Genomic DNA, 23,940 nt, shown 5'->3' with positions numbered 1-23,940 from the left:
ACATGAGTGTCTTGTTATACTCTGGTGCTACCGGCATTTCGTGCACATAGCACGGAACGAAACCAGAAATTGTGCACATAATACCCTCTGAGAACATTCATGGACATTGGCTTTGTAGTTCATGTCCATATTTTCAATGTTCATAGAGGGATCGCTTTCAGGAATCACCTAAAAGCAGGCCATGACATCTCTCAGTTTTCTCTCTGGTACATATAAAACACATTTATAAAAATTAGTTATATTAATAATATTATATTAATCATATTTATCATAAAAGAATAATTTTCCAATATTGGTTGCAATCACATTTAGAAAAGCAAAATTGCTGTATACGTGAAAAAAAAAACAGGCTCGATCCAGAACCCATTACCACAACACCGTTTAGGCGGGCAATTCAGTCAGCTGATTCATTTGTGAGGTATTCAACCTCTTGTTTCATTTTAATTTCTAAAAATGGGCGAAAACGTACAAGGAACATTCGTATCTGAGAAAATTTCTAAAATAAGGTGGCAACATAGAGATTTTACAGAAGCAAAGAATTTCTTAACCGGCAGTTGGGATAATCCGGTATAAACCATTATTTAACCTAAATTTATTAATAAGTTTTTTTAGTTGTATTATTTAGTTGTATTCATTAATAAATTCATTTTTTTAGTTGTATTATTTAGTTGTATTCATTAATAAATAATAGGTAAATTGAATAATTTTGTTTGTCAATTTTATTTTATAGGTAAATAAAATAACATATTGGACATTTAGAACAAATTACGATGAAGAGCCATCGCCTGTAGTTCTATCATCATACTCGTTTCTTGGAGATGTTACTGAACTAAAGGTTATATATCATTCTTTTATGATAAAATTAGTAATTTATTTTATGCATTACAAGTTTCTATAAAATATAAATTTTTAGTTTATCAACAAAGATTTCTTCGTGGCTTCTTCATCTTTAGGTTCAGTGAGATTATTGCAAGTTGACGAAGATACTTGTGCTGAATTTAAGGAGCACATGGCATGGGAATTTATACACAGTTTTAAGTGAGTAAAAAATTTAAATAAATTGGTTTTATTCTTTGAAGGCAAAATTTTATTAAATAAATATCATGTTTTTTAATAATACATCTTTACAGAACAGATTATGCCTCTTGTACTGCATTATCTACTTTTGAGCAAGATATAGCTTCTGTAGGAGAAGATGGGAAGCTTAATCTTCTTACAGCTATAGAGAAGAAACCAGTTAGGATTATTGGTAAGTGCTACAACATTGAAAAAATATCTATACTTTTAAAGTATATTTATAATATATAATCCATTTATATTATAATTAAAAACATGTCTTATCGTTTTTATCAGAAAATGCTGATAGTTGCTCCATATATTGTATCGACTTTCTAAAACATAATGAAGTACTCACTGGGAATTCTAGAGGACACATGAAAGTTTGGGATTTAAGAAACGATCGAGATATGCCTGCATCCACTTTTATGCTTTCTGATCAAGTTAAAGTAAGTTGCAATTGTACATTATTTCTACTAATTTCTTTCAATGTACTAATAATCTTTCGAAAATGAAATATTTTTTTAGACAGCAGCAACAAGTATTACACATCATCCTACACAAAGACATATTGTGGTTGCTGGTGGAGATGATGGTAGTTTAACTGTATGGGATTTGAGGCAAAATACTTATCCAATATCGCAACTTAATGCACATGCTAAAGCTGTTAGTGAGATACTCTTCCACCAAGACAGGCCTGACAATCTTTTCACTTGTTCTGTTAGTGGAGAATTATGGCATTGGAATAACGCACAAAGTTCGAAATTGAAACTTGGTGAGTTGTAATTAATTATTAATACGATATTATGTAATAAATTGAGTGTAACATTCTATTTTCTTTTTGTAATATCAGATTCTACAGATACGCATTGGTTAAATACAATTAGTGCAAATGGAAAAGTTAATGTGACTTCATTGTATGCTGCTATGCATAAACCAATAAATAGTATCGATATCGACAAGTCAATGTTACTTTTTGGATGTGACAATGAAGCAATGTATATTATAAGAAATGTTCTTGTATAATAATAATATATTGTTTTTTACATTTTTTTATCATGTTTAATAAATAAGTAGTATCAACACATACATACACATAATCTGTTTCTTTTCTTGTTAAAAATTTAATTAGGTTTTATTTAATGAATTTAAAAAAATTTTTAATATTAGAAACTTTTGTTATCAAATGTTATATTAAGAGCTATCCATAAAAATGCATAAAAAATTTATTTTATTTAGGGAAAACAGTATATATTTATTTATAAAATGAAGGACATGATTTACTGAATAGACGGTTTATTTTTATGGCATTATTTTTTTCTATTTCTATAAATCAAACGTTATATCAAGAGTTATCAAACATTATATTAAAAGCTATCCATAAAAATGCATAAAAAATTTATTTTATTTAGGGAAAACAGTATATATTTATCTATTTATAAAATGAAGGACATGATTTACTGAATAGACGGTTTATTTTTATGGAATTATTTTTTTCTATTTCTATAAATCTTCAATTATTTTTGTATCTTACACATATATAAAGGAGCACCTACACTTTTCCAAGTGTAACGCGCCAATTCGTCGACGCAACAGCCATCTGCTGTCACCTGCCGTTACCACAAAGACAGGAAGCTTCGGGATCGCTGCTAGCGCTTGCTTGCCATTTTGACTGACGCCTTGCCTGAAATTTCGTAAACAGTTTTAGCTTCTGCTTGGCTGCTCTTGAAGTGACGAGGACGCTATGTCGAAGCGTAGGATTGAGGTCGTGGACCCTTACGTCAAGCGAAAAGCCACGTGAGTACACCAACGTGTTTTCCCTTATTTCGGATGACTTCGGGTGACGGATCCGTCGATGGTCCCCGTTTGCCATGTGCAATATTCGCGGCATTATTGGGCTGCAAAACGGTTACACGTAATCGCGTACAATTTTTCTATAGCGTACATGGTGTTCGCATAGATATTGTCTATAAATTACAAATCGCGAGCTCGTCAAGACTCCTCGTTGTAGGCGACAAGGAAGACTCGTTACGCTTTGTGACGGTTCTCAACTGTGATCTGATTCTTTGTAATTTTACATTTGTAAAAGACGAAACGTATCTTTGAATAATCACTTTCTTGGTCAGAACGTGCTAAATTTCCTATGCATTTCGCGCATGTCTCTTAATATTTCAAAACTGTTCTATTTTGTACAAGAATATGTTTTTTCGATGCATTTACAATTGATCTGTATGTGTCTATATATTGGGGAAAAAACACAGATTATCATTGGTGTAATAGAATGAAAAATGTCACGATAAATATCATTTTACAGGGACAGCTCAACATCTAATAATGCGACAGCTGCACCATCCACAGCGACGAAAAGCCAAGTGCAATTCAATCCATATACTATGCTGCCATATACACCGAGATACTATGAACTTTACAAGAAAAGGATAACTCTGCCTGTATTTGAATATCGTACTGATTTTGTGAGATTGTTATCTCAACATCAATGTATTGTTCTTGTTGGAGAGACTGGTTCTGGGAAAACTACACAGATACCGCAATGGTGTGTAGAATATTCAAGGAGTATTGGAAACAAAGGTGTTGCCTGTACATCTCCAAGAAGAGTAGCAGCTATGAGTGTAGCTCAAAGAGTTTCAGAAGAAATGGATGTTGCCTTAGGTATGTGTATATATAAAATTATATATTATATATTATAATTGTATATAATATAATTATATATTATATATATTATATTAATAATTAAAAAATAAATGTTTCTATTAATGATTCTTTTATAATATTTCTTTTACAATATTTGTACCTCAAAGTTTATAAAGATGCTTTTTCCTTTATTTCAAGTTCATTTTATTTTTAATAAAAATTGTGTAATATTATAGGAAACAATATGATACAATAATAAACTAAAATTTACATACTTTATTAATAGGTCAAGAGGTAGGATACAGTATCCGTTTTGAAGATTGTAGCTCACCAAGGACTGTACTAAAGTATATGACTGATGGTATGTTACTTCGTGAAGGCATGTCTGACCCTATGCTAGATGCATATCAAGTGATACTGCTCGATGAAGCACATGAAAGAACATTAGCTACTGACTTGCTTATGGGTGTTTTGAAAGAAGTGATCAAGCAAAGACCCGATTTGAAACTTGTGATTATGAGTGCCACTTTGGACGCTGGAAAGTTTCAACAATATTTCGATAATGCACCACTTATGAATGTACCTGGTAGAACGCATCCAGTTGAAATATTTTATACACCGGAGCCGGAAAGAGACTATTTAGAAGCTGCAATTAGAACCGTTATTCAAATCCAAATGTGTGAAGAAATTGCCGGGGACCTTTTATTATTTTTAACTGGTCAAGAGGAAATTGAGGAAGCTTGCAAGAGAATTAAAAGGGAAATGGACAACTTGGGACCCGAAGTCGGTGAATTAAAGTGTATACCGCTGTATTCAACGCTGCCGCCAAATCTTCAACAGAGAATATTTGAACCTGCTCCACCTACTAAACCTAATGGTGCTATCGGTCGCAAAGTCGTAGTTTCGACTAATATTGCAGAAACATCGTTGACTATCGACGGTGTTGTTTTCGTGATAGATCCTGGTTTTGCCAAACAAAAAGTAGATATAACACGTCGATTAGATTTTTATTGAAAATTTTTTTATACTATTATAAACTTGCCATTAATATCAAAATAATTTTTGTTTATAGGTATATAATCCCAGAATTCGTGTCGAGTCTCTTTTAGTATCCCCTATTAGTAAGGCTTCAGCACAACAACGAGCCGGTCGTGCTGGTAGAACAAGACCTGGAAAATGTTTCAGATTGTACACAGAAAAGGCATATAAAAATGAAATGCAGGATAATACTTATCCTGAAATTTTGCGTTCCAATCTTGGAAGTGTTGTGTTGCAATTGAAGAAACTTGGTATTGATGATCTGGTGTGTTTATTTAGTATTTAATATTGTATATTATTAAGATAATGATAGATCGTTTGATTAAAAATAATATAATTTTGTATTATTTTAAATTATTCACTTTATTGGATACATCTTGCAGGTACATTTTGATTTTATGGACCCACCTGCACCTGAAACTCTCATGAGAGCTTTGGAACTTTTGAATTATTTGGCAGCTCTTGATGATGATGGGAACTTGACAGATCTCGGAGCAGTGATGGCGGAATTTCCATTGGATCCCCAATTAGCAAAAATGCTTATAGCTTCTTGCAATCATAATTGCAGCAATGAAATACTCAGCATTACTGCTATGCTCTCAGGTAACGTACCGAAGTTTACCGAATGCGATAATAATGCATAACCATTCTAGTAATATTTATTCTGTGCTATGCTAATATTTATTATCAATTAATAGTCTATCTAAATTATTAGTCTTTTTTAATAATCAAGAATTTAATTTTGTTGTAAAAATTACATGTAAAATATGAGAACTTCAAAAGAATAAAGTATAGTAAAGTCAGAATCGTGGTAAGATGACATGGTAGTATATTGATGATTGATATGGTATTAGTCCCACAGTGTTTTGTGAGACCAAACGAATCGAAAAAGGCTGCGGATGATGCAAAAATGAAATTTGCACATATTGATGGTGATCATTTGACGCTACTTAATGTATATCATTCTTTCAAACAACGTAAGTATTATCATTTTATTAGATAAGATCTTAACATTTATATATCTTACTCTACTTACATCATTTATTTTTGTTTATAGATATGGATGATGTTCAATGGTGTTACGATAATTATGTTAATTATCGATCGTTAAAAAGCGGAGATAATGTAAGACAACAATTGAGTAGAATAATGGACAGATTTGTATTAAAGCGCACTTCAACCGACTTCAATTCAAAAGATTATTACATTAATATTAGAAAAGCTCTTGTTAATGGGTTTTTCATGCAGGTAATTTAATATTTGTGCATCAGTTTTTAAATTCCTCCTTATCTTATATTGTTTCTATATTTTATATTTTATTACATAAACAGGTAGCGCATTTAGAGAGAACGGGACATTATCTGACTATTAAAGATAATCAAGTGGTACAGCTTCATCCAAGCAGCTGTCTGGATCATAAACCAGAATGGGTTATTTATAATGAATTTGTGCTTACAACTAAAAATTATATCAGAACAGTTACTGATATTAAACGTAGGTTTTTTTTTATTACATAATTATTATAGTGCATATTTATATATATTTTTTCCTTAATTTATTTACTTCTGTGAAAAAATAATCTTTATATATTTATCTATAAGATTTATTTACTTTTGTTAAGAGATCATCTTTATTTATCAAGTCTTTATTTCTTTACAGCTGATTGGTTGCTGATGATAGCACCACAATATTATGATCTACAAAATTTCCCTCAATGTGAAGCTAAACGACAACTGGAAATGATTCAAGCAAAACTAGATTCAAAGCAGTATCAGGAAGGCTTCTAACCTCTATGTATTTTAGAAATGTTTGGAAATGACACAAAACTGTCGACAGTACTCAGTCAATCTGCTTCTGTAATGCATAATGAACTTTGGCACTTTTTCACTATCAAAGTCACATCACATAAAATGTGAGGAGTCATTTTCTGTTCTTCACTTAAGACACTGAAGAAATATTATATTTAGGTTTTTGTACAAGCCTAAAATTAGCTTGTATAATGTAAAAATTGAATATTTGAATACTTTCAACGCTTAAGCTCAAAAAAAAGGAATGAAAATGGACACTTAGCTTGAGATACAGCAAAAAATATAGTTAATAAAAAGATTATTTATGTACATTTAAGAAAAGATTTAGTTTTTAAGTAATTTTTAATATAGTAGAGTTTTCACATTTAATCAACGTTTACATTCGGACGTATTTGAAATGCCGCTACACGATATAGTTTAATTTACTGTATAAATTTATTATATCTATATGCAGAATGTAGATATAATAGATAATTTTTGTATTAAATGTTGACCATATATTGTGAAGAAGGGATATATAAAATAGCTACTCCATAAATAGTCAAAAAATAATCTTTTCATATTTGCTTAAAATCCTCTAAAATAGGTTCGATTTTTGCTAATATTAGCCTCTAATAACACATGTCCAAAAGACTTCTGGAGGACAGCCAAAGGAAACTTTATGTCTTCTGGACATGTGTACTATTAGAGACTATATTGCTTTCTCTTTCTCTCTCTTTTTTTTTGGCACGCTAAATAAAACTTGGTTGTGATGTTTTTTGCGTTCTATTTCCTCAATTTAAAATATGTAAGGTGCAGTTATAGTGACATTTCTGATTGAGATGAGAATATGTTGGATGTATGACATTTCTAATTAGAATAAAATTATAAAAAAATCACAGAGAGAGCGAGAGAGAGAAAGGAAAAATTGTATATATTTATTATAAACTTTAATTTTGCAACCTCAACTTTTGTCTATTGGAACTTTTGTCTAAATTGGAAAAAAATAGAGCAAAGCTAAAAAGATAATAAGAGAAATATTTCTAAACACACTACCATCTAGACCTAAAAAATCAAATCATTGAAAAAAATATTTATGATATATATTAGAATATAATCAAAGCAAAGACAAAAAAACGACAACAAGCTGTGACCACAAAATATGAAAAACGTAATAAAATACCTTCAATAGCACCTGAAAGAATATGTGAATTTGATTCTATATATTTATTGTTCATCACTGATATTCTATATATTAATAGTAAATACATGGATTTTATTTTAAAAAAGAAAATTAAGAAATAATTCTTCTCAAGTGTTTTGTCAAATTTTCTATAATGAATTATATATATAAGATACCTTTTCGATTTTATAAATAAACGTTAAAAAATGTCATGAGAATGCAAAACTAATTATTGCAATTAATGTTCAATTGAAACATATCTTTTCATTCCAATAAAGTAAAAATTTGTATATATCTCACAACCAATTATCATCTATCTCTTACATATACATTTCTATTTAAATTAATATATTATTTCATCAAATTAATAAATTAACAAGTTCTATTTAACGTAGAAGAAATAAAATTCCTCTAATCGTTATAACTAATCTGTTAATATAATGTTATTACATAATATATTTGTTTTATTTTTATAATATGCAACCTGCTGTGTAATTTTTCCATATGAATATGTAATTTCTGAATTTTAATGCACATATAAATATCCAAATATACCTCTATTAGAGAATGATAAAGAAAAACTTGTTAAAAAAAATGTCAAATATTTGTGCTTTATTCTCTTGATTTTAAATATATACATTCTCTTGATTATAAATACGTTGAATCGATTGGTGGATCGATTAGAAAGAAAGAGACAAAAAGATTAATCAATGAAACGTTTTGAAACATTAGATGCATTTAGTACAACATCGCTCATTGAGCTTAATAAGTGGCTATTCATGATTGACGTACTTTCAGATTTTGGTTAGATGTAAAAATATTCACCAATCACGAACAGTTGCTCAATGAGAAAAGGTGCAATTTCATTGACGCTAGAAACCAGCGGCAAATTAAAATCACTAGACTTTCTCTAGATATGGCGTCAATAAAATAAAGTTCAAACAGTTTCAACTTTTTCAGTATGTAAAGCGGCCTTTTCATTGACGCTACTTTTTAGCGTCAATGAAATTGCACCTTAACAGTTGGCAGCCCTACGAGATAGGCTGTGCAGCACTGCGCGTATATAAAATAAATTTGAAATCGCTTCTAGCCTAACCATCTTCACGGGATCGACTTTATTTGAATTGCACGGCATCGCATCGAATTATGATGCGGCGTCGATTTGTTCGAACGTAATTCGGGACATCGCGATGCTGTATAAGCGTCGAATGAGCATGAATTGTCACGCAAATATGATAAATCACATCTACTCACCGTTCACCGGCTGTTCTACAGGCCGCTCCACTCGCTCGCCTCGGGACGTCCCATTCCGATCTTGATGCACACGATATCATCAACGCGAATGCGCGACACTTTATTCGGCATTCCCGATATTCGCTCGCATCCGATAATCATCATCAAGGGCGCAAATAACGCGACGCGACTTCGCTCCATCTTCGCGATCGCGCTATCACTGAACTGTAAAAAATAGCTGTCGCGCATTTTCACCGACATATTATGAAAGTCGCGCGATCATCCTTGGACACTTTCGACGCTCTTTCACTCACGATATTCGTTTAAAAACGGTTAAAAGACGCGAAAAATGCAGACGTACGACGATCCGTGTAACTGCGTATGACTCCGATTCACGTATGACGCGTATGACGTAGCAGTGACGCGCTAACATGGCGGCCGAACCAGTGCGCAGAAACGAATGCGCAGTGGTTCGGCCGCCATGTTAGCGCGTGTCGCTACGTCATACGCGTCATTGCTACGTCATACGCGTCATACGTGAATCGGAGTCATACGCAGTTACAGGGATCGTCGTACGTCCGCATTTTTCGCGTCTTTTAACCGTTTTTAAACGAATATCGCGAGTGAAAGAGCGTCGAAAGTGTCCAAGGATGATCGCGCGACTTTCATAATATGTTGGTGAAAGTGCGCGACAGCTATTTTTCACAGTTCAGTGATAGCGCGATCGCGAAGATGGAGCGAAGTTGCATCGCGTTATTTGCGCCCTTGATGATGATTATCAGATGCGAGCGAATATCGGGAGTGCCGAATAAAGTGTCGCGCGTTCGCGTTGATGATATCGTGTGCATCAAGATCGGAATGGGACGTCCCAAGGCGAGCGAGTGGAGCGGCCTGTGGAACAGCCGGTGAACGGTGAGTAGATGTGATTTATCATATTTGCGTGACAATTCGTGCTTATTCGACGCTTATACAGTATCGCGATGTCCCGAATTACGTTCGAACAAATCGGTGCCGCCATCATAATTCGATGCGATGCCGTGCAATTCAAATAAAGTCGATCGCGTGAAGATGGTTAGGCTAGAAGCGATTTCAAATTTATTTTATATACGCGCAGTGCTGCACAGCCTATCTCGTAGGGCTGCCAACTGTTAAGGTGCAATTTCATTGACGCTAAAAAGTAGCGTCAATGAAAAGGCCGCTTTACATACTGAAAAAGTTGAAACTGTTTGAACTTTATTTTATTGACGCCATATCTAGAAAAAGTCTAGTGATTTTAATTTGCCGCTGGTTTCTAGCGTCAATGAAATTGCACCTAAATACCCATTTACACCACGTGAAGCACCTATAGCGGTATTGTAACCAATAGAAATTTTTCTCACGATATGTGACGTAAGTTGGTAGAGGTTTCCCGCGCACACAATTTATGCGTCATTGTTTACCACTTTGCAGAGACGTGCGGTGTATGTGGTGACTTGATATCAATAAGAAAATAAATCTGTCAATAGCTTATCATTATTCGATAACATACAAAGAAGAATTATCGATAAGGATCATATTATATTACAGAACTGGTAATATACGGATAACATGTTTAGTTTGGGCGAAATTAGCGAGCAATTAAAAAATGTCAGCCGAAAGTCGGTTGGAGTCTCTTTTGCCGGTCAATCGCTCGTTTTGGACACCGCGGATAATGGTAAGAAATAAAATCTTTTTTTTTTCCATTTTCCGATGTTTTCTGCACAAAGTGCATGAGGTTATATAAAAATTATGAAAAAAATTCAACTTTTCTCTAACAAAACTTCTTTCACTTGTAAAGTACATTTTACAAAAAAAAGTACAATTATTTTACAAATTTTACTTGTCCAGAAATGTCAATTTTGATGCAATTTATCAGTGAATTTATTATTATGTTTTTTTATAATACAGCTCTTGAAGTGATAGAAGCGATAAGGGCATGTCCATGCTTGGAGTACTTGGATTTAGAAGGAAATACATTAGGTACACCAGCCGCAGAGGCTATAGCCGAGATATTAAAAGAAAAGGGAACTCCTTTAAAAAAAGCCTTATGGAAGGATATGTTCACTGGTCGCTTGAAAACAGAAATTCCAAAAGCGTTGGAATATCTAGGAACAGCATTATGCGTAGCTAATAGCCAGCTTACCGAACTTGATTTAAGTGATAATGCTTTTGGTCCAATTGGTATTCAGGGGTTAGCAAATTTGTTGACATCGAGTCCATGCTATACCCTTCAAGAATTGAGATTAAACAATAATGGTCTTGGCATATCGGGTGGAAAAATGTTAGCTAAAGCATTGGAAAAGTGTCTGGAGAATAGTTCTAAAGAAGGTGAGATATTACAGAATATAAATGTATTATTATCATATATCTTATAATATTCCAAGTATTAATGAAATACACTTTATTATAGGTGCACCACTTGCCTTGAAAGTTTTCATCGTTGGAAGAAATCGTTTAGAAAATGAAGGTGCGCAAGCATTAGCAGGTGTATTTGAAAAATTAAAAACATTAGAGGAAGTTGTAATGCAACAAAATGGTATATACCACATAGGTATTGCGGCAATTGCACAAGGATTGTCTGCTAATCCTAATCTGCGTGTATTAAATTTAAACGACAATACGATTGGATTGAAAGGGGCTAAAGCGCTTGCTAAAGTTTTACCTATTTTCCGAGGATTGGAAGAGCTAAATCTCGGAGATTGTTTACTAAAGACCAAAGGGGCTTTAATTTTAGCAGAGACATTAGAGATTCACGGCAATCATCCATCTCTTAAATATCTAGACTTAAGTAATAATGAATTACGTGTGGATGCTGGAAATGCTATTGCTAAAGCCACACATGATAAAACTCTTTTGACAAACTTGCAGTTAGATGGCAATTGTTTTGGAACAGAAGGACGCGAAAAACTTCGACAAATTCTTACAAAATTGGAAAGAATTGATGCATTAAATTCTTTAGATGAAGATTATACTGAAGATGAAGAGGAGGAAGATGATGATGGTGATGATGATGATGATGATGATGAAGAGAAAACAAGTGAAAAATGTGAAAGCGATAATACTGAGGATGAGGCAGATGACAAAGATAAGAAAATGCAAGATAATGTAGCACAAAGCACAGTAGTAACAGTAGCAGAATTTTTGAAATCACCGACAGGTGAAAAACTATTGCTGCTACAAGGTGATAATGTACAAGCTTTTGTTGATCATGCAATGGTATGTATTAATATATATTAACATCATTTGACATATTTTGTTAAATTTCTAACAATATTTGTACTTTTTATTCCAGAATTTGGCAAATCAGAGTAATATGACTATAGAACAGAAATATGTAGAAGAACTTTTGCGGATAACTATGAAAGTTTCAGCATTATGTGATAGTGGTTACATGAATGTGAGAATAAAAGCAGAATTCTTATCGGATGCTTTATATGCAAAGCTATTTTCTTATGCAATAGAGAACGATCAAATTTTGACTTTGAATAATGCACTATTAATAAATCTTGGCTTAATAAAAGTAAGACAACAAATGAGCAATATTTATTTAGATTCATTTAAAGGGAATAAATAAAATGAATAATAATGATCTACTTTTTAGGCTGAAGACAAAAACAATGGTAAAATTGATTGGAACTTGGAGGGATGTTTTAAAGCTTTGGAAAAAATTACTCAGAGAGACTACTTTTTGGCACAAACAAGAAATATATTAAAAGTATTCCTAGAACGACCAGTGAAAACAGGTCGGCCAAATGTAGTAGATCCATTTCAAGATTCTAAAACTGATCTTAAAACTGTCTTGAATAATATTCAAGTTACATAAATTTGTCTGGAATTATTTTAGTGGGTATGATAGTTATTTATTTTTATACATTATATGAAAAATAGAATATTTCATGTAATCAATTTGAATTGGAATGCCATTACAGAAATCTTGCATATATAGATAAATAATCTTTACGATTTTAAAGCAAAATTTTGTACTTTTAATATTAAACTTTTTTTTTTAATATACACAAATATGGCTTACTAACATAACTTTTATTATCTTTATATTATGATAAGTTTCCTACTTCTCTTATTAAAAAATTAGGTAATTAAATGACATTTATGAATGATATTTATATACTAATTAAATAATGAGTGAAATGAAAAATACAATTTATTATATCTTACATTGTATGTGTATATTCATTTCAGAATTCTATAATTCTCAGTTTATAATAAAATAATACATATTGTAATAGTTATTATTTCTTAAAATAATGTGAAGAAACATATATTAAAATGCAATTTCTCTAAATTTTCTCTATTATTTATATTATAATAAAAATAATTTTTTTATACATGTGCAGTATTTGGTGTGATGTGTAACTTGTATAATTAATTTGAAAAATACAAACTATCAATAATTCAAGCAGAACGTTTTCACTGTGAATGAAAACTAAGATACTTAGTATGTAACATTTTTTTCAATAACTTGTCAAAGATTGTACAGACTAATATGGAATAAATAATGCTTGTGTACATGTGCTAATTAAAACTTAATATGAAATGCATTGGAGATTGTTACTGCTTTTGCTCATTCATATTGTACTATATGAGTAAGTTCTCTTGAAAAGCTTCTGATTTTTTTAGACACAATATCGAGAAAAATTTACTTTACAGTGATTGTAGATGCTGGGTCCCAACCCGGATGAAAGAGGTCAACAGCCAATGGGATGCAATGTGATGAAGATTGGTCTTTCATATACATTGATGCCTAAAATCATAGGAAAAAAAGATAGATTCAAAATATATTTTATTTTGTTTCAGTTTAGATTTGTCTTGATGTATGTAATACATACAAGAAAAAGGATCAACTGCACTTTCGTCTTAATGTTACAATCTTGTCCTAAAGTAGATGGATAATCTATTATCCCATCATTTTTTCGTATATCAGCTGTTATCAGTTCTAGACAATGCTTTTCCTCTACTCTCAACGATTCCAATATTGATTCTGCAATAAATGTAAAACTCGATTTGATATTTTCTTCAGTTAAGATCCATTTAAATTGCCATTATTTAATTTCTTACCTCTATCAGAAGTTTCAGTGGATAAGAATCTCGATAAAACAGTTGCAGATTCGGAAGTTTCAGAAAATAAATGCGGATAACGTCTGAGAAGCAATTTTGTAAGCAGCATATTGCCGCGATTTCCAGCTAAGCTATTATTAGGTATACAAATAATTTCATCGTCTGTTCTTCTCACTAATAATACAGTTCCATTATATCTATCAATTTAAAAAATTATTTTATATCTATGTATGTATTTTACTGGTATTTATATAATATTATAGAATATACCTATTCAATTGTTCTGCGATATTCAAATTAAAATAATCTCTAATTATATTGCGGACTAAACCTTCTAGGGACGGTGGCATTGCTTTAATAGCTAGTGGAAGTATATCGTCAAATGTAGCATCTAAAACCTGCAGTGATATAAACTATTAATTTATAGAATGGCGCGTGTAAAATTAATTGAACAAAGTATAATACTACCAAGCTGTGAATAGAAGGATAGTTCATAGCAGTCCAGGTAGCAGTATATCCTCCAATGCTCCATCCATACAGGATAATGCGTTCTCCGGGAAACTTTAAACGCTCGATCGCAAAACGCATTACACAATCGACGGCATTTTCTTCTTGGTCTGGATATGGTGCGCCCTTTGTGGTCATTACTTACTGTTATATGAGGTACAAATCGGCCCCGAAGGAAAAGACTTGCCATTACTTCATACATAACTTTGCATTTACTGTCTTATATGTCAATGACAATAACTGCAACATTTTGATAAAGTTTTATTGTTGCAATAAAAAATAAAGTTTTATGACAGAGCAATAGCAATTTTTTCCCTCGGATTGTTTAAATTATATATAAAGTTTAATTCTTTGCGAATATTACTTACAGTACTACCGCCGAAACCAGGATGATTCCAACCTAGTACCGAATAGCCCTTATTCATAGGAGTGGATATAATACCTGTTTCATAGAAACCACAATTTCCTTCACAAGATATTACTAATATTTCACCATTAGCGTTCCTGCAAAAACTTAATATTAAAAAACTAGTTTGTAAGATACAATAGCTAGTGATAAAGTTATTGTTTACATTACTTGTTGCGTCGATCGATGAATATTGCATCAATTTGATTTTTATCAGCTGTCATCAGCTTGAATCTTTCCCCATTTTGTTTTATCAAATCTATCCTTCCCTTTAATAATGTAGAACCTTGACATAGTACAAAATCTTAAATAGTATGCATGTGTGTGTGTGTATATATAAAGACAGTAAAAATATAGTTAGAACAGTAATGTTTTACCGAGTGCCCAGCTGATAATAGATACACTGCCAGGATAAATCAATTTGATTGCAAGAGTATGCGCCACTATATAAGAAAGTAGTTTACATGGTATAGCAAATAAAAAATCTTTGCCACTTTGACGTTTTAGACGCCCACTAGCTTTTGCAATTTTTTCTAGTGTCAATTTGTCTGCAATTCTGTCACTAAAACAAATAAATATTATCACATTATATTTTATCACATTATATATATATATATATATATATATATATATATATATATAAGCTTTCTTAAAATCTCTTAAATATTGATATAAAAAATCTTAAAGTTAATTTTTGAACTTGATATTTCTTTAATTAAAATATGCAAGCATTAAATTTTTAAATAAATGGAAATACATAAAAAAAATGTTAAAATTAAAGTCAAAATTAAAATAGACTATTTTATATTATATAATTTGAGATTGATATTAATTAGATTTGATATTTAATTAAAATTTAATTAAATTTTTAATATTAATTAAAAGCTTGTAGAAATTATAATATCAAAAATTGATATACACAATTTGTTAAAGAATGTTTGAGATTTTAGGACATCCTACATAATAATTATTAAAAGAACATATTTGTCCAACCCTTTTAATTCGGATATATCAAAATCCACAGGCCATGCCCAAAATTCAAAGTCGTATTTATGAAGCTTCTGTTTTGTTCTTTCATTATATTGTAAATGTGCCTCATTTAAAGTTTGTACAAATTTCACATATACAGGATTGTTAACTCTGGAGTAACCACGTGCAGCTAACGAAGCAATGAGAAGTGCACCAGCACCAGCTGCCAATTTACTCAAACAGAAAACATTATCTGTCAAGGAATAACTTCGTTGATACATAAACGTAGCGATAAGTGGTACAGCATAAAGACTGATGGACCATATAGCTGCAAACTGTAACAATGTAAAAAACAATTTATACAAGCTTCTTACAATATAATATAAAATAAATAAATACAATATAAAATATATAAAAATGCGATTAAATTGTGGTGAAATTAGAAAATTACGTTTGTACACAAATATTGAGATTTTACTCGTACAGTGTAGCAGCAAAATTGTTTAGTAAATTTTCAAATAGCATCTTCTGAATTATTTTGCGAAACACTTACGGAAATGACAATTTGATCGCCCCATCTTTCCAAGTTCTTCGGCTCGTAAGATTTCTGTAATTTACACGCACATAACCTTAATCTTAAGTAAACTCTCACTGAGAATAAGTAATATACTGTACGTAAGTGCACTTACGTCAACCAGATGACCGATCCACGTTACCTCGTAAATCTTGAAAAGCCTCGGACTGAATGTACATCTCCATAAGGACCTGATTAAGGACATTTCGCATCAATCAATTCGATCTTGTCGTATACAAATATACGTTTACACTGCGGAACCACGATGCGGATTAAATTCTCACGCAGTACACATGTTAAAACGAAATATATCCAACTTGTATGTACTATGTCCGTCGAGTAAGCACGTCAGCTAGATAGACGACGGATTTTTTGCTAATTTTTTTCATTCCACATTACACAGCAAAATCATAGGTGACAATTAAAAATCTATCCTTCTTTGAATGTAATTTTACAATACAATATATGATTTGTTGTCATTAAAAATTTAAATTAGGAAATGTTTTAGATATATGATCGATATATATATTAAAACATAAGTATATTTACATATATATTTATATATATTAATCCTTTAACAGTTATCTATGTTTTTTTTAAAGGAATATCATACTATTTCCCTCTGTCGATCAAAAGATCAAATGTCAAATGTTAAAATATCAAATGTCAACTCGAAATGTCAAAATTGAATACTTTCACACGCAAACATTATAGTTCGATGAATATAAATTATTTTATTTATTTTCGAGTATCATAAATATCTCCAATACATAATTTAATTTATGTCAATTCAATCTTCAATTGCCATCTCATTTTCCGCGAGAATAATAATAAAATCAAGACGATCGGTGTGATATTTTTTTATCCGTATAATATCAAGGAATTTTAAATAGTTAGACATTTAGGCAGCCAGTAATGTACTTTTCCATGTACTTATCCATAGCACGTTGGAATTTTAATCTCAAATTTCACGGTTGACAGTTCGAAATTTATGTTTTTTTAAAGAATATCATACTATTTCCCTCTGTCGATCAAAAGATCAAATGTCAAAATGTCAAATGTTAAAATATCAAATGTCAACTCGAAATGTCAAAATTGAAAAGACTTTCACGCAAACATTATAGTTCGATGAATATAAATTATTTTATTTATTTTCTAGTATCGTAAATCTGTCCAATACATAATTTAATTTATGTCAATTCAATCTTCAATTGCCATCTCATTTTCCGCGAGAATAATAATAAAATCAAGACGATCGGTGTGATATTTTTTTATCCGTATAATATCGAGGAATTTCAAATAATTAGACGTTTAGGCAGCCAGTAATCTACTTTTCCATGTACTTATCCATAGCATGTTGGAATTTTAATCTCAAATTTCGCGGTTGACAGCTCGAAGATTCCAAGGATGGCGATCTATCGATCGATACCGCATGGAAAATATTAGCGACGTGAACGTAAAATTGGACGAAATTACGTACGGTTTTCCTTCGGGGCGCGATTCAAGATTCGGTGTCCGCGAAATTGTAGCTTCGCACCGGTCGATCGAGCGGTCGCGTTGCATGACTTTCGGAACGTCCGCGAGGAGGAGAAAGAGAGGAAGCTTGCGCTGGAAAAGAAAAAGCAACACAGCGGCGAGCAGAGTGTAAGGAACAAGCGGCCGATCGTAGCTACTCGAGAAGACTGCGTTTTGACTTACGCGATTTTACGCTGATCGTTCGCAGCAATCCTCGCAGCATGTCAGATTGGGACACCGCGCCTATCACGCTGCGTAAACGCGCCCCAAAATCGTCGACGCTCAAAACCGAGAAGGTCTGAGAAAATTCGCGAATCCCGGTGCGCGGTTATCACGTTAGCACAAGAGATCGCGATGCTCGTATTTGCGTCGCACGCGACTGCTAACTTGTACATGAGGTTTGTTATTTACAGGCGGTGAACGATGCGCGACGACAGGGTTACACCGTCGAGACACAAGCGAAATGTGAGTAATTCTGCTCCTGGATTTTTGTCGCGTTTTCTCCCCCGGCTTGCTTCGCAAAATTATTCCTCATGATGTAAACAAAACGGCACTTTTGCTTTCTTATCAATGATAATGATAATTTCGGGTTACATCAATTCGCGTAATTTTCTGAGAATAAAATGGGATTTTATTGTCGAAGAAATTGTTAATAATTATTATTTACTTTTTTTTAAATAATTTAAATTAAATTTTGGAACAAATTTCTTTTTTATTATCATCAAAGAAGCATGTAATTAGAATTATTGTCACGTCATCATATACACACATGTTTTATATCATAGATAAAAATTTCAGGTTAATTTAAAATAAACATGTTTTATGTACAGATTAGATATATATGTATAAAGCATCTATTTTGAAGAATAAGTTGATAGTTTATTATATTATACGGATAACTGGAGGATGTCAATAAAAGATAGAAAGCATCAACCAAGAATCAAATGAAATATTTTTCATACTTCAATATTGTATAATAATATATGTTAGATATTGTTTTACTTAATAGAAGAAGATATTATCCTTTAAATACTAATTGTTTTTTTATTTTATTGAAAGCATAATAATTCTGAAACCTCTGATAGGGGGTGGTGGTGCAAATAGACAGCATGTGACTACAAAGAACACAGCCAAATTAGATCGTGAAACAGAGGAATTAAAACACGATCAAGTTCCACTTGAACTTGGTAAACTTATCCAACAAGGACGGCAAAACAAAGGATTATCTCAAAAAGACTTAGCTACAGTAAAGTATCTTTATGTACAGAAATTATTTATTATTAGAAAAATAAAAGACAAGCATTTGCTATGATTAATAATTTTTACATGTTCTTTTTTTTACAGAAAGTAAACGAAAAGGCTCAAGTCATTAATGATTATGAAGCGGGACGTGGAATACCAAATCAAATGGTCATTGGTAAGATTGAACGAGTACTTGGGATCAAATTGCGTGGTAAAGATCGCGGCAAACCGTTAACGACCCCCGGGACGAAGAAGTGAATCTCGGGGGGGAAACAACTCTACTTTCGATCCTTATATATTATTCCCAAGAAAGAGTTATGAGAAAGACGGTAGAATGGAATGCAACAAACAAACAAACAAACAAACAAACCCCTAACCTTCTTTCCTTTGGTTACATTGAATGAAACAAATGGGTTATAATTAATTTGCCTTTATGGTAAGAGAAAGATATTTTAGGGTATCATGATATATATGCAAAGTAACATACAGTACATACAAAATGCATACAGTAATATAATGTAAACAAGGCTTATTGAGTTACCTTTGCGTAATCATTTACATATTATAGATTTTCACGTGTACATTACTAATGCTAATTATGAAGTAAGAACGAAATATGTTTGAGTGACAAAATAAAATTCTTAATTTATGATAAAGTACCCGATATTTGTTCATTGAGCACCATAGTACAGAGAAGTTGTAAAAAGAATGCAAGGTTTATTAAAACTAAAATAAGTATAGATAAGATCTCTATATATAAAGTAGAAAATATTGTGTATAAATATAAAGAACGCCTATTCAAGTATCATTGTGTATTTGTATCTTTCACTGATGCATATGTATTTTTTATACCATTCTTTCAGGCAATCTACATTTTTAATATAATTAAATTAATTTATTCTCAATTTATTCACAAAGAATATTATTTTCAAGAGTGCTTAAAATAGAGAGAAAAGTTTCGATAACAAAAAAAATGTGTTAAGATACTGAAATAACTTTATTTGCATCAATGTATAAATGTTTTTTCTCACTTCCATTAATCTTTTCTCAAGGCAAAACTGGAGTCTTTTATTCCATCCTTGGTAATAATTTTAATACTTATTCCATCACCTGTGTATATATCTCTCTCAGCTGCAGAAGTGAAAACATCTTTTAAGATTGCCACAGCCTTTTCTTGAGTCAAGACTGCAGGAGTAACTCCTTCTTGATTTTTATATCCAATCTAAAGGATAAAAACATTACATATATAATGCAATATACATGAATATAAACTATCTTTTTAATTTTCTCTTTTAAGTACTTTTTATTATGAAGATAAATTATATCTATATTAGATTGAAACCCTGATTGTACCTGATTATCAAGAAGTGGTTGTAAAAGTGCGCCTGCTGAACCGCCAGCTCTATATGTAGTTTTTTCACAATGTCCAATTGGATCGTAACTATATATGCATCCTTTTCCATTTTCATCTAATCCAGCAAGTATATTACTGACGTAATAAGGAAAGAATCTTTTATGATATAGCATTATTGAAAGCATCTGTGCTGCTGCTGGAGTTGTCATTTCTTTTTGATGTTCATGTTTGTACATCTAAAATAAAGATAAATATTGCATACGCATCTGATATGAATTTATGATCATATATCTATGTGATTGCTTTACAACTTATATTTAGTCTCAATTGAATACACAATAAAAATTTGTACCTGCATACGAGCGGACAAGAGACGAGTCAAAGTCAAGGTATCGCACCAGCAACCAGAGCATCCTAGGATGGTGGTGTTTGACAGAGGAAATAATTTATCCTGTTCTCGAGTGTAAATCGAAAATCCCGTACTAAGACGTGTATCCGCAGCAATGACACAGAAATCATCTCCTGCGAGAGCCACTACACTCCTAAAGAAAAAAATAATAATTTTAACAATATCTTTCAATACAATGCATTTTATTCGAAAGAACGTAAGAAGATAAAAATTAAAAATATTAATTAATCATAATTGCGCGGTCATCATAATTAAAATTGGCAAAAGCAAAATTGGTAGAGGGGTTACTTTCGTTTTACTTACCCTCCGTTATCGGAATATGGGCTGAAGCTGACTTTTTTTGCTCCTTGCACCTCGTAATCGGGTAAACATCCTTTTCCATTTTCTGTTAATAGAGCCATCGTTATTTTTGTTTGCAAAATCTCAAATCACTCCTGTCACACAAAATTGAATGACACCAAATGACACTACAATTTTAAAGGAGACACAGACGCAGCATAACATCGAACGGCAAAACAGTCGTACTTGGTCGTGTTTTCTTATTGGTCAATTCAATACTACTCTGCTACACGAATAGGATTTTCGAACACACCTCAAATGCTTATATAAATGTTTGATAAAATTAAAATACGTAAATATACAAAATACAAAGTATACAAAAATACGTAAATATATAGAAAAATCAAAATAGCCAAACAAGTCCTTCAAAATATATAAAATATATTTTGGCTAAAATGAAGCCAAAATATATTTTGGCAAAATGAAGCCAAAATATATTTTGGCTTCATTTTGCAATTTAATATTCCATTTATACACATACATGTATGATCAATGGGAATAAAGAAATCTGGATTTAACTGCAAAATTCGAATTCTATGGCGATTTATAAATTTTTTAATTTTAAAATTCTCTCGATATTAGGAGAACACGAATCGAAAGAAAAGATATTCACATAGGCCCATATTCTGAGTCTTTTATCGATAAAAGAAGATTTAAAAATATATGGACCATGAATTAATTGTAAAATTTAAATCTACAAGTTGTTTAAATTCTGTATTTACTTTTTGCTTTAGCTTATGTTTTTTGCAGAAATATATTTTTCAAATAATTTTGATGATTTTTCGAAATTATTAAAAAATTATAATGTATATTAATATACGTTAATTGTATATTATTGCATGAGAATTGTATTATCAGTGAATTAATGAAATTTTCTCGCGGCTGGCAATAGTTCTTTTTCGTAAGGGTAAGTAAGAGACATAATATATTAATAATCAGTTAGATATAAAAAAAATACATACATATGTACGTTTTTTCGATTTTTTCAAGATCCTTTTCAATATTCAAGAAGTCATTAGAAAAATAAACAAAATTAAATTTTAAATAATAAACAAAGCGCGATTAAACAAGGATAAGCGTGATAGGATAAATCCTATCGCAAAATTTAAAAACGCTAACAATAAATGTGACGAAAGCGCATAGATAGTTAGCAAGCTAAAAAATTAATAATGTCTGGCCTTAAGCTAAATTCTTCGAAAGAATGCCAACACTCACCTCTTCAGAAAAAAGACGCAATAAAACATGCATACGAAGAATAAAATGCGTGTATGTATTTTTAACGTACGTATGTATTTTTTATATCTAACTGATTAATATATTATGTTTCTTACTTAAAGTCTTTTATTATTACTTTTATTTTTTTTTACGCTCTAACTTCTTGCGCCACGGTCTTTTAGCCTTTTATTTTTTATTGCGTATTGTTATCATCCGAACCGTATATTGCTCTTGTTATTGTTCTATCACTCACAAAAAAATGTTTTGCAAATGTAGGTAGATTTCTAGATGTTGCAACCAAAATTTATCGCTATTTTTTGTATCTGATATCGTTTGTCACCCCCGCCGAAGGGATTAATTTTATATTTTAATTATTATCATTTTGAAACTTGTAGCAAACATTAAGAACGAAAGATTTTTGTAAGATAAACTTGAAAGATGTAAAATTAATGTTATTAATTATATAATTATATAATTATATAATTATAGATAATTATGAATCACATATTAATAGTTTTATTGGAAGAGTCTTGTCTTTTAAGAACAAGTTAGAAGTAATTCTAGCTTTCTTTATACGACACGAAGTAATTCTATTTTTATAAAATGAATTTGAAAGATGTAAAACTAATATGTTGCTCAATTACGATATGAATTATAATTAACCGTGTCATCTAAAAGAAATAATTTATTAAAATTTTACTTAAAATAATTAAAAATGGATTCAAAATTGACAAGTAAAAGCCAAGGTATCTGGAGCACAATGAAGAAAAGTAAGCCTTCTTTTTTTCTTCTAATTAATAGTATATTTAAAAATACTCGTTATAATATATATATATATATATATATATATATATATATATATATATATACAGGGTGGACCAATAACTTTGTCCACCTGGAATATCTCCATTATTTTTAGAGATACAAAAATTTTGTACGTATAAAAGTTGTACGGTACCAAGAGGGCCGTAACATGCTACTAATAATTTTTTTGTAGGTAGAGGCGCTTTAGAAATTTCAAGGTCATCTCCATTTTTTAAATGGAACCTTCCATTTTTTATTATCTATTCCTATAGCTTATCTCGAGAGCTTTTCAAAACACTATAATAAAGTATTTCTTCATTGAGTACTTGTACTATTTTAAGTTATGAGGGTTGAAATAATTTCTTAATTTTACATAAACCATAAAATATCTAGTAAACTATTTATTTTTCGATTATCTTATCTTAATGCTTATGTACAAAATAATGAGAGGAATTAATTGGTGTAAAAAAAACATACAGTTGTTTTAAGAAAAAATATGAAATTGTTAATTGCAAATTACAGACTTTTGGCGCATTCTGTATATTAATCGTTTCGGAAGATTT

General features: G+C 31.2%; 6 protein-coding genes across 8 annotated transcripts; 4 read left to right on the top strand and 2 right to left on the bottom strand.

Annotated features, from left to right (window-relative positions):
* Nucleotides 1-163: 163 nt before the first annotated feature.
* Nucleotides 164-2,125, top strand: LOC105256332 (nucleoporin Nup43). Its single transcript, XM_011266151.2, has 8 exons — nucleotides 164-206; nucleotides 313-567; nucleotides 731-835; nucleotides 914-1,038; nucleotides 1,131-1,249; nucleotides 1,354-1,505; nucleotides 1,585-1,831; nucleotides 1,910-2,125. The coding sequence occupies exons 2-8, from the start codon at nucleotides 454-456 to the stop codon at nucleotides 2,080-2,082; spliced, it is 1,035 nt and encodes a 344-aa protein (XP_011264453.1). The 5' UTR covers nucleotides 164-206; nucleotides 313-453; the 3' UTR covers nucleotides 2,083-2,125.
* Nucleotides 2,126-2,667: 542 nt separating this feature from the next.
* Nucleotides 2,668-7,734, top strand: LOC105256330 (putative pre-mRNA-splicing factor ATP-dependent RNA helicase PRP1). The gene is made up of 9 exons (XM_011266149.3): nucleotides 2,668-2,853; nucleotides 3,371-3,726; nucleotides 3,995-4,689; nucleotides 4,781-5,011; nucleotides 5,130-5,349; nucleotides 5,601-5,723; nucleotides 5,804-5,994; nucleotides 6,078-6,240; nucleotides 6,406-7,734. Exons 1-9 carry the CDS (start codon nucleotides 2,801-2,803, stop codon nucleotides 6,531-6,533), a joined length of 2,160 nt encoding a protein of 719 aa, XP_011264451.1. The 5' UTR covers nucleotides 2,668-2,800; the 3' UTR covers nucleotides 6,534-7,734.
* Nucleotides 7,735-10,389: 2,655 nt separating this feature from the next.
* Nucleotides 10,390-12,899, top strand: LOC105256329 (ran GTPase-activating protein 1). Its single transcript, XM_011266148.3, has 5 exons — nucleotides 10,390-10,642; nucleotides 10,876-11,295; nucleotides 11,378-12,183; nucleotides 12,260-12,487; nucleotides 12,569-12,899. Exons 1-5 carry the CDS (start codon nucleotides 10,537-10,539, stop codon nucleotides 12,788-12,790), a joined length of 1,782 nt encoding a protein of 593 aa, XP_011264450.1. The 5' UTR covers nucleotides 10,390-10,536; the 3' UTR covers nucleotides 12,791-12,899.
* Nucleotides 12,900-13,294: 395 nt separating this feature from the next.
* Nucleotides 13,295-16,914, bottom strand: LOC105256328 (protein ABHD16A). Of its 3 annotated transcripts, none has more exons than XM_025411629.1 (11): nucleotides 16,642-16,914; nucleotides 16,479-16,532; nucleotides 15,950-16,260; nucleotides 15,334-15,518; nucleotides 15,128-15,242; nucleotides 14,919-15,063; nucleotides 14,512-14,676; nucleotides 14,314-14,441; nucleotides 14,044-14,240; nucleotides 13,815-13,966; nucleotides 13,295-13,729 (listed from the first exon to the last, which is right to left on the bottom strand). In XM_025411629.1, exons 1-11 carry the CDS (start codon nucleotides 16,702-16,704, stop codon nucleotides 13,625-13,627), a joined length of 1,620 nt encoding a protein of 539 aa, XP_025267414.1. In that variant the 5' UTR covers nucleotides 16,705-16,914; the 3' UTR covers nucleotides 13,295-13,624. The 3 variants fall into 3 exon arrangements, with proteins under 3 accessions (XP_025267414.1, XP_025267413.1, XP_011264448.1); XM_025411628.1 differs by having other exon boundaries at nucleotides 16,615-16,913; XM_011266146.3 differs by having other exon boundaries at nucleotides 14,919-15,054; nucleotides 16,615-16,912.
* Nucleotides 16,915-17,928: 1,014 nt separating this feature from the next.
* On the top strand, nucleotides 17,929-19,664 carry LOC105256327 (endothelial differentiation-related factor 1 homolog). Its single transcript, XM_011266145.3, has 4 exons — nucleotides 17,929-18,310; nucleotides 18,428-18,479; nucleotides 19,100-19,260; nucleotides 19,359-19,664. The coding sequence occupies exons 1-4, from the start codon at nucleotides 18,236-18,238 to the stop codon at nucleotides 19,512-19,514; spliced, it is 444 nt and encodes a 147-aa protein (XP_011264447.1). The 5' UTR covers nucleotides 17,929-18,235; the 3' UTR covers nucleotides 19,515-19,664.
* Nucleotides 19,665-20,053: 389 nt separating this feature from the next.
* LOC105256326 (proteasome subunit beta type-1) lies at nucleotides 20,054-21,529 on the bottom strand. Its single transcript, XM_011266144.3, has 4 exons — nucleotides 21,323-21,529; nucleotides 20,963-21,152; nucleotides 20,610-20,846; nucleotides 20,054-20,478 (listed from the first exon to the last, which is right to left on the bottom strand). Exons 1-4 carry the CDS (start codon nucleotides 21,418-21,420, stop codon nucleotides 20,293-20,295), a joined length of 711 nt encoding a protein of 236 aa, XP_011264446.1. The 5' UTR covers nucleotides 21,421-21,529; the 3' UTR covers nucleotides 20,054-20,292.
* Nucleotides 21,530-23,940: the final 2,411 nt, after the last annotated feature.

Source organism: Camponotus floridanus, unplaced genomic scaffold, assembly GCF_003227725.1.
Source record: "Camponotus floridanus strain SB8 unplaced genomic scaffold, Cflo_v7.5 scaffold41, whole genome shotgun sequence".
Lineage (NCBI taxonomy): Eukaryota > Metazoa > Arthropoda > Insecta > Hymenoptera > Formicidae > Camponotus > Camponotus floridanus.
The sequence above is the reverse complement of the archived record's forward strand: the minus strand, read 5'-3'. Positions and strand labels throughout refer to the sequence as shown.

What these genes read in the sequence shown, in the direction of transcription:
- LOC105256332 (XM_011266151.2), top strand. Translation starts at nt 454, where the DNA reads ATGGGCGAAAACGTACAAGGAACATTCGTATCTGAGAAAATTTCTAAA. An exon ending in CCGGCAGTTGGGATAATCCG is followed by an intron (nt 568 to 730) that starts GTATAAACCATT and finishes TTTATTTTATAG; the next exon opens with GTAAATAAAATAACATATTG. An exon ending in GAAACCAGTTAGGATTATTG is followed by an intron (nt 1,250 to 1,353) that starts GTAAGTGCTACA and finishes CGTTTTTATCAG; the next exon opens with AAAATGCTGATAGTTGCTCC.
- LOC105256330 (XM_011266149.3), top strand. Translation starts at nt 2,801, where the DNA reads ATGTCGAAGCGTAGGATTGAGGTCGTGGACCCTTACGTCAAGCGAAAA. An exon ending in TACGTCAAGCGAAAAGCCAC is followed by an intron (nt 2,854 to 3,370) that starts GTGAGTACACCA and finishes ATCATTTTACAG; the next exon opens with GGACAGCTCAACATCTAATA. An exon ending in AACTTGGTATTGATGATCTG is followed by an intron (nt 5,012 to 5,129) that starts GTGTGTTTATTT and finishes TACATCTTGCAG; the next exon opens with GTACATTTTGATTTTATGGA.
- LOC105256329 (XM_011266148.3), top strand. Translation starts at nt 10,537, where the DNA reads ATGTTTAGTTTGGGCGAAATTAGCGAGCAATTAAAAAATGTCAGCCGA. An exon ending in GGAGAATAGTTCTAAAGAAG is followed by an intron (nt 11,296 to 11,377) that starts GTGAGATATTAC and finishes ACTTTATTATAG; the next exon opens with GTGCACCACTTGCCTTGAAA. An exon ending in TAAATCTTGGCTTAATAAAA is followed by an intron (nt 12,488 to 12,568) that starts GTAAGACAACAA and finishes TCTACTTTTTAG; the next exon opens with GCTGAAGACAAAAACAATGG.
- LOC105256328 (XM_025411628.1), bottom strand. Translation starts at nt 16,704, where the DNA reads ATGTCCTTAATCAGGTCCTTATGGAGATGTACATTCAGTCCGAGGCTT. An exon ending in GATATATCCGAATTAAAAGG is followed by an intron (nt 15,519 to 15,949) that starts GTTGGACAAATA and finishes TATTTGTTTTAG; the next exon opens with TGACAGAATTGCAGACAAAT. An exon ending in TGCAGTTGATCCTTTTTCTT is followed by an intron (nt 13,730 to 13,814) that starts GTATGTATTACA and finishes CTATGATTTTAG; the next exon opens with GCATCAATGTATATGAAAGA.
- LOC105256327 (XM_011266145.3), top strand. Translation starts at nt 18,236, where the DNA reads ATGTCAGATTGGGACACCGCGCCTATCACGCTGCGTAAACGCGCCCCA. An exon ending in CGACGCTCAAAACCGAGAAG is followed by an intron (nt 18,311 to 18,427) that starts GTCTGAGAAAAT and finishes TGTTATTTACAG; the next exon opens with GCGGTGAACGATGCGCGACG. An exon ending in CTCAAAAAGACTTAGCTACA is followed by an intron (nt 19,261 to 19,358) that starts GTAAAGTATCTT and finishes TTTTTTTTACAG; the next exon opens with AAAGTAAACGAAAAGGCTCA.
- LOC105256326 (XM_011266144.3), bottom strand. Translation starts at nt 21,420, where the DNA reads ATGGCTCTATTAACAGAAAATGGAAAAGGATGTTTACCCGATTACGAG. An exon ending in CCATATTCCGATAACGGAGG is followed by an intron (nt 21,153 to 21,322) that starts GTAAGTAAAACG and finishes TTTTTTCTTTAG; the next exon opens with GAGTGTAGTGGCTCTCGCAG. An exon ending in AACCACTTCTTGATAATCAG is followed by an intron (nt 20,479 to 20,609) that starts GTACAATCAGGG and finishes TTTATCCTTTAG; the next exon opens with ATTGGATATAAAAATCAAGA.